Here is a 13,060-nt window from a genome sequence, read left to right as displayed (position 1 = left end):
CACAGCCGCAGGGGCCCCTTCTTTCAGCTCCCAAAGCCCCCTGCCTCTCCTGTCCCAGCCCTGCACCTGCAGGGGGTTTGCTTGCTTGCTTGCCGTCTGGCCTGTGGGCAGCATGAGGGTGGCAGGTGTACGTGGCTCCGCACCTTTCATGGATGCACCCCTGAGCTCACTCTGGGAGCCAAGACAGAGCCAGTCCTGCACACAGACTTTTAAAAATGATTTAATGGGGAAACGAAAGGTGACTTGTGCTTTCTGTACCCCTGAGTGACCTCACACAATAGTGAGGTTCACACTGTTATTATGGCTTGGAGGACCTACAGGAGATTTTGGAGTGAGCCATGCTGCCACTCCAGAAGGCAGCCAGCCTCTGATCAGTGCCCGTCTATCTGGGTGTATATCCTGGTTGCCTGGGAGGGTCCTCTTTCTGCCCGTTGTTTCGGTGTATTTACTAACGGTGTCCCGTTTGCTCTTAAGAGTGTCCTGTTTTGGCCGGGCGCTGTGGCTCACGCCTGTAATCCCAGCACTTTGGGAGGCCGAGACAGGCGGATCACGAGGTCAGGAGATCGAGACCATCCTGGCTAACACGGTGAAACCCCGTCTCTACTAAAAAATACAAAAAAACTAGCCGGGCGAGGTGGCGGGCACCTGTAGTCCCAGCTACTTGGGAGGCTGAGGCAGGAGAATGGCGTAAACCCGGGAGGCGGAGATTGCAGTGAGCTGAGATCCGGCCACTGCACTCCAGCCTGGGCGACAGAGCGAGACTCCATCTCAAAAAAAAAAAAAAAAAAAAAAAAAAAAGAGTGTCTCTGACCTTGATCAAGCTGGGCCTGAACTCCATTCTGGACCATGCTCTTGCCCTTCTCTTTGCTCTGCCTGCTCATTTAGCACAGGGAGGCTGACTGGCACAGATGCCCCCTCCAACCACATCACAGGGGACTCACACACCTTTCCCCACTCCTGCCCACAGCCTGCAACTGCAGTGGCCGCTCCGAGGAATGCACGTTCGATCGGGAGCTCTTCCGCAGCACAGGCCACGGCGGCCGCTGTCACCACTGCCGTGACCACACAGCCGGGCCACACTGTGAGCGCTGTCAGGAGAATTTCTATCACTGGGACCCGCGGATGCCATGCCAGCCCTGTGACTGCCATTCGGCAGGTGAGTGGGCTCTACATCCCCGGCCTCCAACCCCCGCCCCTCCTGGCTTCCACTGCCCTGTGCCCTTCCTCTCCCAGGCTCCCTACACCTCCAGTGCGATGACACAGGCACCTGCGCCTGCAAGCCCACTGTGACTGGCTGGAAGTGTGATCGCTGTCTGCCCGGGTTCCACTCGCTCAGCGAGGGAGGCTGCAGGTGAGGGCGAGGGGCGGCCTCGTATGGACACATTGCATGGAATGACAAGAAGCAGGAGGGACAGGCTGTCGGTAGTGCCTCCCCTCCCCATCCCTTCCTGTCTGCAGCTACCTTGCCCTAATCCTGGTGAGGACTGGGGAGGCCAAGAGACAAAAACAGACCATAATGAGACCAGGCTGAGCCCTGTGGCAGCTCGGCAGATCTTGCAGGTGGAGGGCAGGCTTCCTGCAGGAGGTGCTGCATAAGTGCAGGGAGAGGGGAAGGATGGGTGTTTGAGGTGGGGCGGGGGGCACGGGGGGCCTCTGGAGGAGCTGTGGATCGGTGGGAAGCAGGAGTGGGTGAGGAGGAGGCTGAGTGGAGGCTACAGCAGAAACACCTGGGCAGCGTGCTTGGGGATTTGACTGTGGAGAAGGAGAGCAGGGCAGATTCCAGAGCCTAGTGCAAGGAGGAGCTGACAGGACATGGTGACCAGGGGGTCGAAGAGGAAGAAGGGGTGAAGGCTGACCCTTGGGGTTCTCTGGGCCTCTGGATAACAGGGCATGCAGTGTGGGGGAGTGGGGTGGGAGAGGCTGAGTGTCATCTGGGTACTCTGAGTCTGGTACCCAGTGGGACAGCTGAGGGGAAAGAGCAGCAGGGGCTCCTGGGGTCTGGACCTTACCCCAACAGATTTGCCATCACTTGATTGAGAAAGTATACAGTGGTCAAAAAACAAACAAAACAAAAAAGCTATGATAAATTTAGAAGCACTTTTTTTTTTTTTTTTTGAGACAGATTCTTGCTTTGTTGACCAGGCTGGAATGCAACACCGCAACCTCTGCCTCCCCGGTTCGAGCAATTCTTTGCCTCAGCCTTCTGAGTAGCTGGGATTACAAGCATGCACCACCATGCCCAGTATCTCTATTTTTTTTTTTTTTTTTAAGATGGAGCTTGCTCTGTCACCGAGGCTGGAGTGCAGTGGCGTGATCTCTACTCACTGCAACCTCTGCCTCCCAGACTCAAGTGATCTTCCTGTCTCAGCCTCCTGAGTAGCTGAGACTACAAATGTGCACCACCACACCCGGCTAATTTTTGTATTTTTTGCTAGAAATGGGGTTTCGCCATGTTGCCCAGGCTGGTCTCGAGCTCCTGGGCTCAGGTAATCCACCCTCCTTGGCCTCCCAAAATGCTGATGACAGACATGAGCCACCCCGCCCGGCCCAGAAGCACTTTTAAGTGAACTTGCTTTGGTTAATAACAGGCATCCTTGTATATTTGAAAGGCAGTAGAAACACGTTGGGGATATCTAGGAGATCTCCGATTCCTCGTAAAATATTTGGTGGTTCTGGGCATAAAACTGACCATGAGATGGGGCCTGGCTGTTTCCCTGGGGTCTTTCTCACCTCTGGACCTTTGCACGTGCCACACTTCCCAGCCCTGCCCCCTCTCCCCAGCCTGTGGCTCACAGCCTCCTGCTCATTCTTCAGGTCTCAGCTGAGGGGCCCCCCTCTCTGGAAGCCTTCCCTCCCACCTGCCCCTCGCCTGCACCCCCAGGCTGAGTCAGAGGCCCTGCAGTGCGGGCACAGCCTCTCGTACATCTCCCATAACACGTATCGTGGTACAGGGTCTGTGTGATCTGTCTGTCTACACTGGACTGTGGGATTCACTAGGGAGGAACCATGTCTTGTTAGATGAGTGGATGGATGGAGGGAGGGATGGAAAGATGCATGGATGGGTGAATGAATGGGTTGATAGGTGGCTGCTGGACATAAAGGTGGAAGGATGAATAAGTGGATGGAGGAGTGAGGGGATAGATAGAAAGATTCATGGAGGCCGGGCACGGTGGCTCACTCCTGTAACCCTGGCACTTTGGGAGGCTGAGGCAGGTGGATCACCTGAGGTCACAAGTTCAAGACCAGTCTAGCCAACATCACGAAACTCTGTCTGTACTAAAAATACAAAAATTAGCTGGGCGTGGTGGTGTATGACTGTAATTCTAGCTACTCGGGAGGCTGAGACAGGAGAATCACTTGAACCCAGGAGGCAGAGGTTGCAGTGAGCCGAGATCGTGACACTGCACTCTAGCCTGAGTGGCAAAGTATGACTCTGTCTCAAAAAAAAAAAAAAAGAAAGGAAGGAAGGAGGGAGGGAGGGAGGAAAGGAAGGAAGGAAGGGAAAGAAAGAAAGAAGAAAAGAAAAGAAAGAAAAAGGAAAAGAAAGAAAGAAAAGAAAAGAAAAGAGATTGGTTCATGGATGACGAGTGAGTGCATGGATGAAGATGGAAGGGTCCTGGATGGTGTGTGCTGACTGGGCAGATGGGCCACTGTACCAGGGATGGATGGGTCATTTCCTTGGCAAGATGGGAACAGTAAAGTCAGGTGAGACTCCTGCATCAGCCTCACTCTTGAGGTTGGCAGCCGGGAATGCTCCCTTCCTAGGATGAGCTGTTCCCACTCTGAAGTTGCTCATTGCACATTTTCCCCTTGTCCTGTCTCTTTGGCAGACCCTGCACCTGCAATCCTGCTGGCAGCCTGGACACCTGTGACCCCCGCAGTGGGCGCTGCCCCTGCAAAGAGAATGTGGAAGGCAACTTATGTGACAGGTGTGTGAGCTAATCCAGCAGTAAGCTTGCTGGAAGTGACCTGGGGGCTCACTGATGAGGTACCAAAGCTGTGGAGTGCAGGGAGGAGCAAGGGGCACAGTCTTCATGGACTTGGGTGACCTTGTTACCCTGTGCCCTTCCTGGAACACCATGTATCTGTCATACAGGAAGTTACTCAAAAGCTTTATGGCACTGTTTATGCTTTGATCCAACACCACTGATCATTTATAAGCTGAGAAAATACATGTCTTAGCTTAGAATCCTGAAAAGAAAAAGCTGGAAGAATAGGAGAGACCATCTAATCCAGGGATAGCAAATACATGGTGCTCATACTACCACATGCTGTGGCAGACATCACTAATGGTGCACTATCACAGCCCTCCCCTTTCACACTCACTGCAGACATAGCTAATGGAGCACTATCACAACCCGCCCTTTTCACACCCACAGCAAAACATCACTCATGGAGTATTATCAACCCTCCCCTTTCACACCCATGACAGACACCACTAATGGAGCACTATCACAACCCTTTCACACCCATGGCAGACATCACTAATGTAGCCCTGTCACAGTCCTCCCTTTTCACACTCACGGTAGACATTACTCATGCAGCACTGTCAGTACCCCTTTCACACACACAGCAGACATTACTAATGGTATACTCATGGTAAAGATCACTAAAGGAGCACTACCACAGTCTTCCCCTTTCTTACCCACAGCAGATATCACTAATGGAGCACTATCACAACCCTCCCTTTTCACACTCATGGCAGACATCACTCATGGAGCATTGTCAGTGCACCCCTTTCACACCCACAGCAGACATCACTAATGGTATAACCATGGCAAACATCACTAAGGGAGAACTATCACAACCTCCCCCTTTCATACCCACAGCAGGCATCACTAATGGAGCACTATCAACCCTTGCCTTTCACAGCCACGGCAGACATCACTAATGGAGCCCTATCAACTGTTCCCTTTCGTAGCCATTGCAGATATCACTAATGGAGCACTACTACAACCCTTCTTTTTCACTCCCACAGCAGACATCACTCATGGAGCACTCTCAACACACCCCTTTCACACCACAGCAGACACCACTAATGGCATACCCACGGCAGACATCACTAAGGGAGCACTGTCACAACCCTCCCCTTTCATACGCACAGCAGACATCACTAATGGAGCACTATCAACCCTCCCCTTTGACACCACGGCAGACATCACTAATGGCATACCCATGGCAGACATCACTAAGGGAACACTATCACAACCCTCCCCTTTCACACCCACAACAGACATCACTAATGGGGCACAACAGTCTTGGCCATGAGCCCTACTATAACCTCAGGATCCTTCTTAACACCCTGCTTCAGGAAGCCCCTACCCATTGAGCTGGGTTTTGAGCCTGTCTGCCATCTTTGCAGTCTGATCATGGTACAAATGGAGCATCTGAAGCTCTGCAAGTCAAAGGGGGCTCTCCCAATGCCATGAAGTTCATAAACTTCCTCTTTCAAGTGTTCAGGAGGCCTTCAAGCTCCAGCAGTGCAGCCAGCAGACAAACATGGGTTTAGCTCCTCGGGTACACACTATCTCTTCTTCCTGGCTTTGTGTCTGACATTCCCCAGAGCTGCTTGGAGAAGTGGCTGATTCTGGGGCTGGGGCTGGAAAAAGACAAGATAAGTCCAAGGCGTCTTATAGTGCCAGGAAGCAAGGAAATGCTGAAAAACAGACACAAACCAAACAACCCAAACCAGAATGCAGGCCCATGTCAAAAGGACACAGGAGCCGACATGAAAGAGCTCTCAGGGCTGAAACCATTTGAGCAACAAAATAAACAACGATAGTATTGGATTATAACCCAGAGAATGAAGTCAAATCCACAAATCCATCCTGATGTAAATAGATGATTGAATACATAAATAGATAGGGGTTAAGGGACAAACCTTCCTTGCAGAAGAATTCCAAGTGATGAATGTGGAAACGAAAGAACTAGAAAACCACTGTTCAAACCTCACAGCGGGAATTGCTACAGGCAAGAGCTGCTGATGAATGCTGACACTGGTGGGCAGAACTTTAAGGAAAGGGGGGATATTTGCATAGCCTCAAAATATCTTTTAATTACTGGGGTGGCTTGAACATCTGTCCATGGGTTCTTTGATACTCTTCCCTCCAGGAAGTCGAGCTTAATGCCCCTGTTTTTGAGACTGGGCTGCATTTAGTGACTTGCTGCTTTTTTTGTTTGTTTGTTTTTGGTTTTGAGATGGAGTTTCGCTCTTTCGCGCAGGCTGGAGTGAAGTGGTGTGATCTCGGCTCACTGCAACCTCTGTCTCCTAGGTTCGAGTGATTCTCCTGCCTCAGTCTCCCGAGTAGCTGGGATTATAGGCGCCTACCACCATGTCTGGCTAATTTTTGTGTTTTTAGTAGAGATAGGGTTTCACCACGTTGGCCAGGCTGGTCTCGAACTCCTGACCTCAGGTGATCCACCCACCTCAGCCTCCCAAAGTGCGTGAGCCGGCTGGGCGCAGTGCCTCATGCCTGTAATCCCAGCACTTTGGGAGGCCAAGGTGGGTGGGTCACGAGGTCAGGAGTTCAAGACCAGCCTGGCCAACATAGTGAAACCCTGTCTCTACTAAAAATACAAAAATTAGCCGGGCATGGTGGTGCACACCTGTAGTCCCAGGTGCTCGGGAGTCTGAGACAGGAGAATCGCTTGAACCCGGGAGACAGAGGCTGCTGAAATCACACCACTGCACTCCAGCTTGAGCAACAGAGCGAGACTTCGTCTCAAAAAATGTAAAAATAAAACATAAAAAAATAAAAATAATAAATAATAGTTTTTTTAAAAGTGCGTGAGCCACCGCGCCCGGCCTATTCACTGACTTGCTTCTAATCATTGGACCGTGGTGATTGCACAGTGGAGAAGACTGGCAGACAGCACCCTCAGCAGGTGATGAAAGTCAGCATCGCTTGGATGTCATGTGGGTTTCCCGTGCTCCCGCGTGATGTGACAAGAAGGGCACTTCACCACTGTGTATTTCTTTCCCAAGCCTATAACCCTGGTCTAATCATGAGGAACATCAGGTATTCTAAAAATACCTGATCAGTGCTTTTCAAAAAGTGTCAAGATAGTGGCAGATATGGAAAGACCGAGAAGCGGTGATAGGTTGGAGGAGAACAAGGATACCGCTAAACGCAACGCCACGTTCCGGATGGGATCCTGCAGCAGAAAGCAGACATTAGAGGAAAAAGTGGAGAAATCCTAATAAAGTCGCTGGGTGTGGTGGCTCAAGCCTGTAATCCCAGCGCTTTGGGAGACTGAGGCGGGTGGATCGCCTGAAGTCAGTTCGAGACCAGCCTGGCCCATATGGTGAAACCCCATTTCTACTAAAAATACAAAAATTAGCCGGGCATGGTGGCAGGCGCCTGCAATCCCAGCTACCCGGGAGGCTGAGGCAGGAGAATCTCTTGAACCCGGGAGGCTGAGGCTGTGGTGAGCCAAGATTACACCACTGCACTCCAGCCTGGGCCACAGAACAAGATTCTGTCTCAAAAAAACGAAAAAAATCCAAATAAAGCCTGGAGTTTAGTTAACTTAGTTTTGACAAATGTACAGTGGTAATGTCAGATGTCAGCATCAGGGGAGGCTGCCTAAAGCAGGTATGGGAACAATCTGTAATGTTCTTGCTATTCTTCTAGAATTCTGAAAAAATTTTGTTTTTAAGTTTCTACAGTGATTCTAGACTCTCATTGGTCCAGGTGGGATACCCTGGTCCCGCCCCTTCCTGGCTGATTTCTGAAAAACTTTTGTTTCTAAGTTTCTGCAGTGACTCTAGACTCTCATTGGTCCAGGTGGGATACCCTGGCCCCGCCCCTTCCTGGCTGGTTCACGTGGCCCTGGTGGGCATGTCCTGCCTCCATTGCAGATGTCGCCCTGGGACTTTTAACCTGCAGCCCCACAATCCGGTCGGCTGCAGCAGCTGTTTCTGCTATGGCCACTCCAAGGTGTGCGCAGCCACTGCCCAGTTCCAAGTGCATCACATCCTCACCGATTTCCACCAGGGTAAGAGGTGCCCCCTGCAGACGTCTCCCAAGGGTCTGCTCCCAGCCTAGCGGCAGGTGGTCCTGCCCTGGGGACATCTTGCACTGGTGGATCTCCCATTGAGGAGAGGAGCCACAGGGCTGCACAGCCTAGGTGGGGTCGGGGGTGAGATGATGGCTCCCCAGTGCCCACCTGCGACCCCCAGCTCCCTCCCCAGTCTCTGACTCTTCTCTTTATACTCGTGGTGGGGTTGGGGCCCGGGTACGTGACACTTTTTGGATCCTGTAGGGGAATTTCCACTCACCCCATTGAGACTGGCCTCCCTTGGTATATCTAAACACTGGGTATATCTAAACACTGGGAATTCAGGCTCAGTCTCCTGGCCTCCACTTATTGAGCACCTGCTGTATGCCAGGCACTGTGCTGAGCACCTCACATGCAAGGATTCTCATTCTCCTTTTAATAATGAAGTAACTGAGACCCACAAAAGGTAGGCCACTTGCTTGAGGCCACATAATAGTTGTGAGCACTGAGTTTATCAGCTCCTGAGTTTTGCTCCTTTTTTTTTTTTTTTTGGACACAGGGTCTTGCTCTGTCACCAAGGCTGAAGTGCAGTGGTGCAATCACGCACAGCTCACTGCAGCCACCACCTCCCTGGGCTCCCGTGATCCTCCCACCTCAGCCTCCTGAGTAGCTGGGACCACATGTGTGCACCACCATGCCCGGCTCATTTTTGTATTTTTTTTGTACAGACGGAGTCTTACCATGTTGCCCAGGCTGGTCGAGAACTCCTGAGCGCAGGTGATCCGCCCACTTCGGCTTCCCAAAGTGCTGGGATTATGAATGTCAGCGCCCAACTGTGTTTTGCGCTTAACTACTATGGCAGCCGCTACCATGGTCCCTGACTCCACGTGGTACAGCCGCATCTTTTTTTTTTTTTTTTTTTTGAGACGGAGTCTCGCTCTGTCGCCCAGGCTAGAGTGCAGTGGCCGGATCTCAGCTCACTGCAAGCTCCGCCTCCCGGGTTCACACCATTCTCCTGCCTCAGCCTCCCGAGTAGCTAGGACTACAGGCACCCGCCACCTCGCCCGGCTAGTTTTTTGTGTTTTTTAGTAGAGACGGGGTTTCACCGTGTTAGCCAGAATGGTCTCGATCTCCTGACCTCGTCATCCACCCATCTCGGCCTCCCAAAGTGCTGGGATTACAGGCTTGAGCTACTGCGCCCGGCTGTACAGCCGCATCTTTAAAGAGGAAAACAGCAGAGCTCGGAGCTCTGCATTAAACCAGAGGCTGCGTGGGCCCCAGCTGTGTCCCACAGAGCGCCCCCCACTTTCTGCTTGTCCCCAGAAAGGAGCGAGGCATCAGCTGGAGCAGAACCTCAGGGCCCACGCTGGTGCGCCCCAGACATGAGGGCCGCGCGCCCTCTGCTGGATACCGTGCAGAAGGCAGGACCCAGAGATGTGCGGACCGGGACAGCGTGTCTGGATCCTGGGTCCGGGGGTCTAGGGCGTTAGCGTTGGGCAGGACTCATTTTCTAGACCCTAAGAATAGTGTCATGATCTGTTTTCACCTTGGGCCAGGCACTGGGTGTGGCCGGCCCTTCAGGGGTATCATCTCATTTTGTCTCACAGTTGCCCTTGGGCAGCAGTTCTCAAACTTTTTGGTCTCTGGATTCCTTTTTTTTTTTTTTTTTTTCCGAGATGGAGTCTCACTGTGTTGCCCAGGCTGGAGTGCAATGGCACGATCTCAGCTCACTGCAACCTCCGCCTCCCAGGTTCAAGTGATTTTCCTGTCTCGGCCTTCTGAGTAGCTGGGACTGCAGGCGCCCGCCACCATGCCCAGCTTATTTTTGTATTTTTAGTACAGATCTGGGGTTTCACCATGTTGGTCAGGCTGGTCTTGAACTCTTGACCTCAACTGATCCACCCTCCTCAGCCTCCCAGAGTGCTGGGATTACAGGTGTGAGCCACTGCACCCGGCCTCTGGATCCCTTTATGCTTGTGAACATTATTGAGGACCCCAAAGTGCTTTTGTTTAATGTGGGTGGTTTACATGGATATTTGCTGTCTTAGAAATGAAAACTGTGGCTGGACACAGTGGCTCATGCCTGTGATCCCAGCACTCTGGGAGGCCGAGGGGGATGGAACACCTGAAGTCAAGAGTTTGAGACCAGCCTGGCCAACATGACAAAACCTCGTCTCTGCTAAAAATACAAAAATTAGCCAGACATGGTAGCCAGCTCCTGTAATCCCAGCTACTCAGGAGCCTGAGGCAGGAGAATTGCTTGAACCTGGGAGGTGGAGGTTGCAGTGAACCGAGATCACGCCACTGCACTCCAGCGTGAGTGAGAGGATGAGACTCTGTCTCAAAAAAAAAAAAAAAAGAAAAGAAAAGAAAAGAAAAGAAAACTGAGTGGTTTTTAGATTTTTATTATTTATTATTATTATTTTTTTTAGCAGAGACAGGGTTTCGCCATGTTGGCCAGGATGGTCTCGATCTCTTGACCTCGTGATCCACCTGCCTCAGCTTCCAAGAGCACTAGGATTATAGGTGTGAGCCACCATGCCTGGCTGATTTTTTGTTTGTTTTTGAGTCAGAGTCTTGCTCTGTCACCCAGGCTGGAGTACAGTGGCGTAATCTCAGCTCACTGCAACCTCTGCCTCCGAGGTTCAAACGATTCTCCTGCCTCAGCCTCCTGAGTAGCTCGGATTACAGGCACCTGCTTCCATGCCTGACTAATTTTTGTATTTTTAGCAGAGACAGGGTTTTGCCATGTTGGCCAGGCTGGTCTCGAACTTCTGACCTCAGGTGATCCGCCCACCTTGGCCTCTCAGAGTGCTGGGATTACAGGCCTGAGCCACTGCGCCCAGCCTCCTAGTTTCTTCTAAATGCCTGTCTGCAAACTTCTCTTCATGTTGACATCTTCCTTTCTCTGACCTCTTTCCCCACGTTCCTTTCTTCTTACCCCTTGGCTGCCCCAGATGTTTGGCCTCTGCCTCATTGCCCCCTGTCCCCTGGAGAGGCAGCCCCTTAAGGTCACTCGCTGTGTGCTGGGCTGTGCTCTGTGTTAACTGCTGTGGCCAGAGGGAGGAGGCACTGGACTGGCACTGGGGACCAGAAGGCCTGGGCTCCCGTCCTGGCTGGACCCCTTCCTAACCAGGTGGCCTCCCTGCCTGTGATGGTGTTAATAACACGGGTCACTAGAAGGACAGGGTTCGTGAGGTCACAGGTGAGAAAGTTCTCTGAGAGCCTGAAGATGAAGTCAAGTCTGGTACTATTAGAGATGCCCTGATGTCCCAGGGCACCCATGTGGGGGTCTTCAGGCTGTCTTCATGTTGAGCTCAAAACCCCACTGAAAGGGCAGGGCAGGCTTCCAGACCTGACCATGCCCCAAGCAGAGCCGGGTCCCTGAGCTTTCTAGCTTCTCCTGAGGCTCCCTCCCACCCCAAGGCTCCAGCTGGGGCTGGCACCTGGAGACCACCCTCTGTGGCCTCACACTGATCGGGGGATGTCTGTGTTTGCTGTCTAGGAGCCGAAGGCTGGTGGGCCAGAAGTGTGGGGGGCCCCGAGCACCCCCCACAATGGAGCCCACATGGGGTCCTCCTGAGCCCAGAAGACGAGGAGGAGCTCACAGCACCAGGTACCTCCAGCACCAGGTGGGGGCTGACTGCCCCGTGTCGGTTCCTCCTGCTGCTAAACAACTCACCACACATTAGAGGCTGAAAACAATGCCAGTTTATTCTTTTAGAGTCCTGGAGAAGTCAGAAATCGGTCTCTCGGTGCTAACATCAAGGTGTCAGCAGGACTGAGTTCCTTCTGGAGGCCCATGGGAAAGTCCCTTCCTTGCCTTTCCCGGCCTCTAGAAGCTGCCTGCATTCCTGGGCTCGTGGCCCCTTCCTCCATCTTCAAAGCAGCCGAGTTTGTCTCATGCCCCATCACTGGCTCCAACTCCCCTGCCTCCCTCTTGTGTGTTTACCATTAAACTGGGCCCAAATGATTGATAGGGCCCAGCTGGATAACCCAAGATGCTCTTCCTACCTCAGGTCAGCTGATTAACAACCTAAATGTCCCCTGCCACAGAACACACCATATAAACAGATTCCAGGGATTAGGGTGTGGATGCCTTTGGGAGGCTGTTATTCTGCCACCAGACCACAGTATCTGATGAAACCCCCATTTTTCTGGTCATAGCTTTATCACGGAGGGCTTCTTCAGTGCCACAGAGCCATAGCCACTGTCATGGCCCAGAGAATCTCTGTGTTTCATCAGCCTGTCGCCCACCAGGCCACCACACCCCAAGCCCAGGGCCACAGCATTCTTGCAAAAGGAAGGAGGTTCTTGATCATTCTGACCTCTCCACCCCACAGTGAGGGGACCTGTGAGTTCCTGGCGACTGTCTCAGTCCCAGAACCCGGAGCCTAGAGCCCATCTTTAGCCCCACTGTGGCTGATTCAGGGCTTGCCAGCACCCCGGACCAGCTCTGCCCTCTCCCTCCCTCTCCCAGAGAGGTTGGGGAGATGATGTCACAGATGGCTGAGGAGCCGTGTGCCCCGCAGCCAGGAAGTCAGAGGCCTCGGGCCCTTCGTGGGGCAGGTGCTGCAAGCTCAGAGTCCCATGAGCAAAAAACACACTCTGTTCCATGGCCACTCTGCTGGCATATGGAAGAAGAGGGGCTTATTCCTGCAGGAAGTGCTCGCTGGGTGTTGGGCACACTGCAGGGGTGAGATGGATGGACGGCCTGTCCTCGTGGTGCTCTCAGGCCAGCCCGCTCCCAGGGCACCCTGAGCAGCTGGAGGTGAGGGCATGGCAGGGGAGCCAGGCTTCTGCCCGTTGCTCACGGAGGGGACACAGAAACAAGCGTCTGGGCTGGCTGGTGACAGCATCAGAGAGAATGAACACACAGACCCTCTGGCCAGCATGTCCACTTTCTGTAGTCTACCTATGAGCACTTGGGGGCAAAGACCAGGAGCTGAGTGAAGATAAGTATTTAGGCTGGGCGCAATGGCTCACACCTGTAATCCCAGCACTTTGGGAGGCCGAGGTGGGTGGATCTCCTGAGGTCAGGAGTTCAAGACCAGCCTGA

At 52.8% G+C, this 13,060-nt stretch overlaps 1 protein-coding gene across 1 annotated transcript in view; it reads left to right on the top strand.

Annotated features, from left to right (window-relative positions):
- The window catches only part of LAMC3 (laminin subunit gamma 3), an 86,169-nt gene that overhangs the window by 29,900 nt on the left and 43,209 nt on the right, over nt 1-13,060 (top strand). The window contains exons 5-9 of the mRNA XM_030919061.1: nt 968-1,156; nt 1,234-1,351; nt 3,831-3,929; nt 7,862-7,998; nt 11,507-11,617. Coding sequence (XP_030774921.1) covers nt 968-1,156; nt 1,234-1,351; nt 3,831-3,929; nt 7,862-7,998; nt 11,507-11,617 — 654 coding nt within the window. The remainder of the gene's footprint in view (nt 1-967; nt 1,157-1,233; nt 1,352-3,830; nt 3,930-7,861; nt 7,999-11,506; nt 11,618-13,060) is intronic.

This window comes from Rhinopithecus roxellana, chromosome 16 (assembly GCF_007565055.1).
Source record: "Rhinopithecus roxellana isolate Shanxi Qingling chromosome 16, ASM756505v1, whole genome shotgun sequence".
Taxonomy (NCBI): Eukaryota; Metazoa; Chordata; class Mammalia; order Primates; family Cercopithecidae; genus Rhinopithecus; species Rhinopithecus roxellana.
Note: the sequence above shows the minus strand (reverse complement) of the source record. Positions and strands in the feature narration are given on the sequence as shown.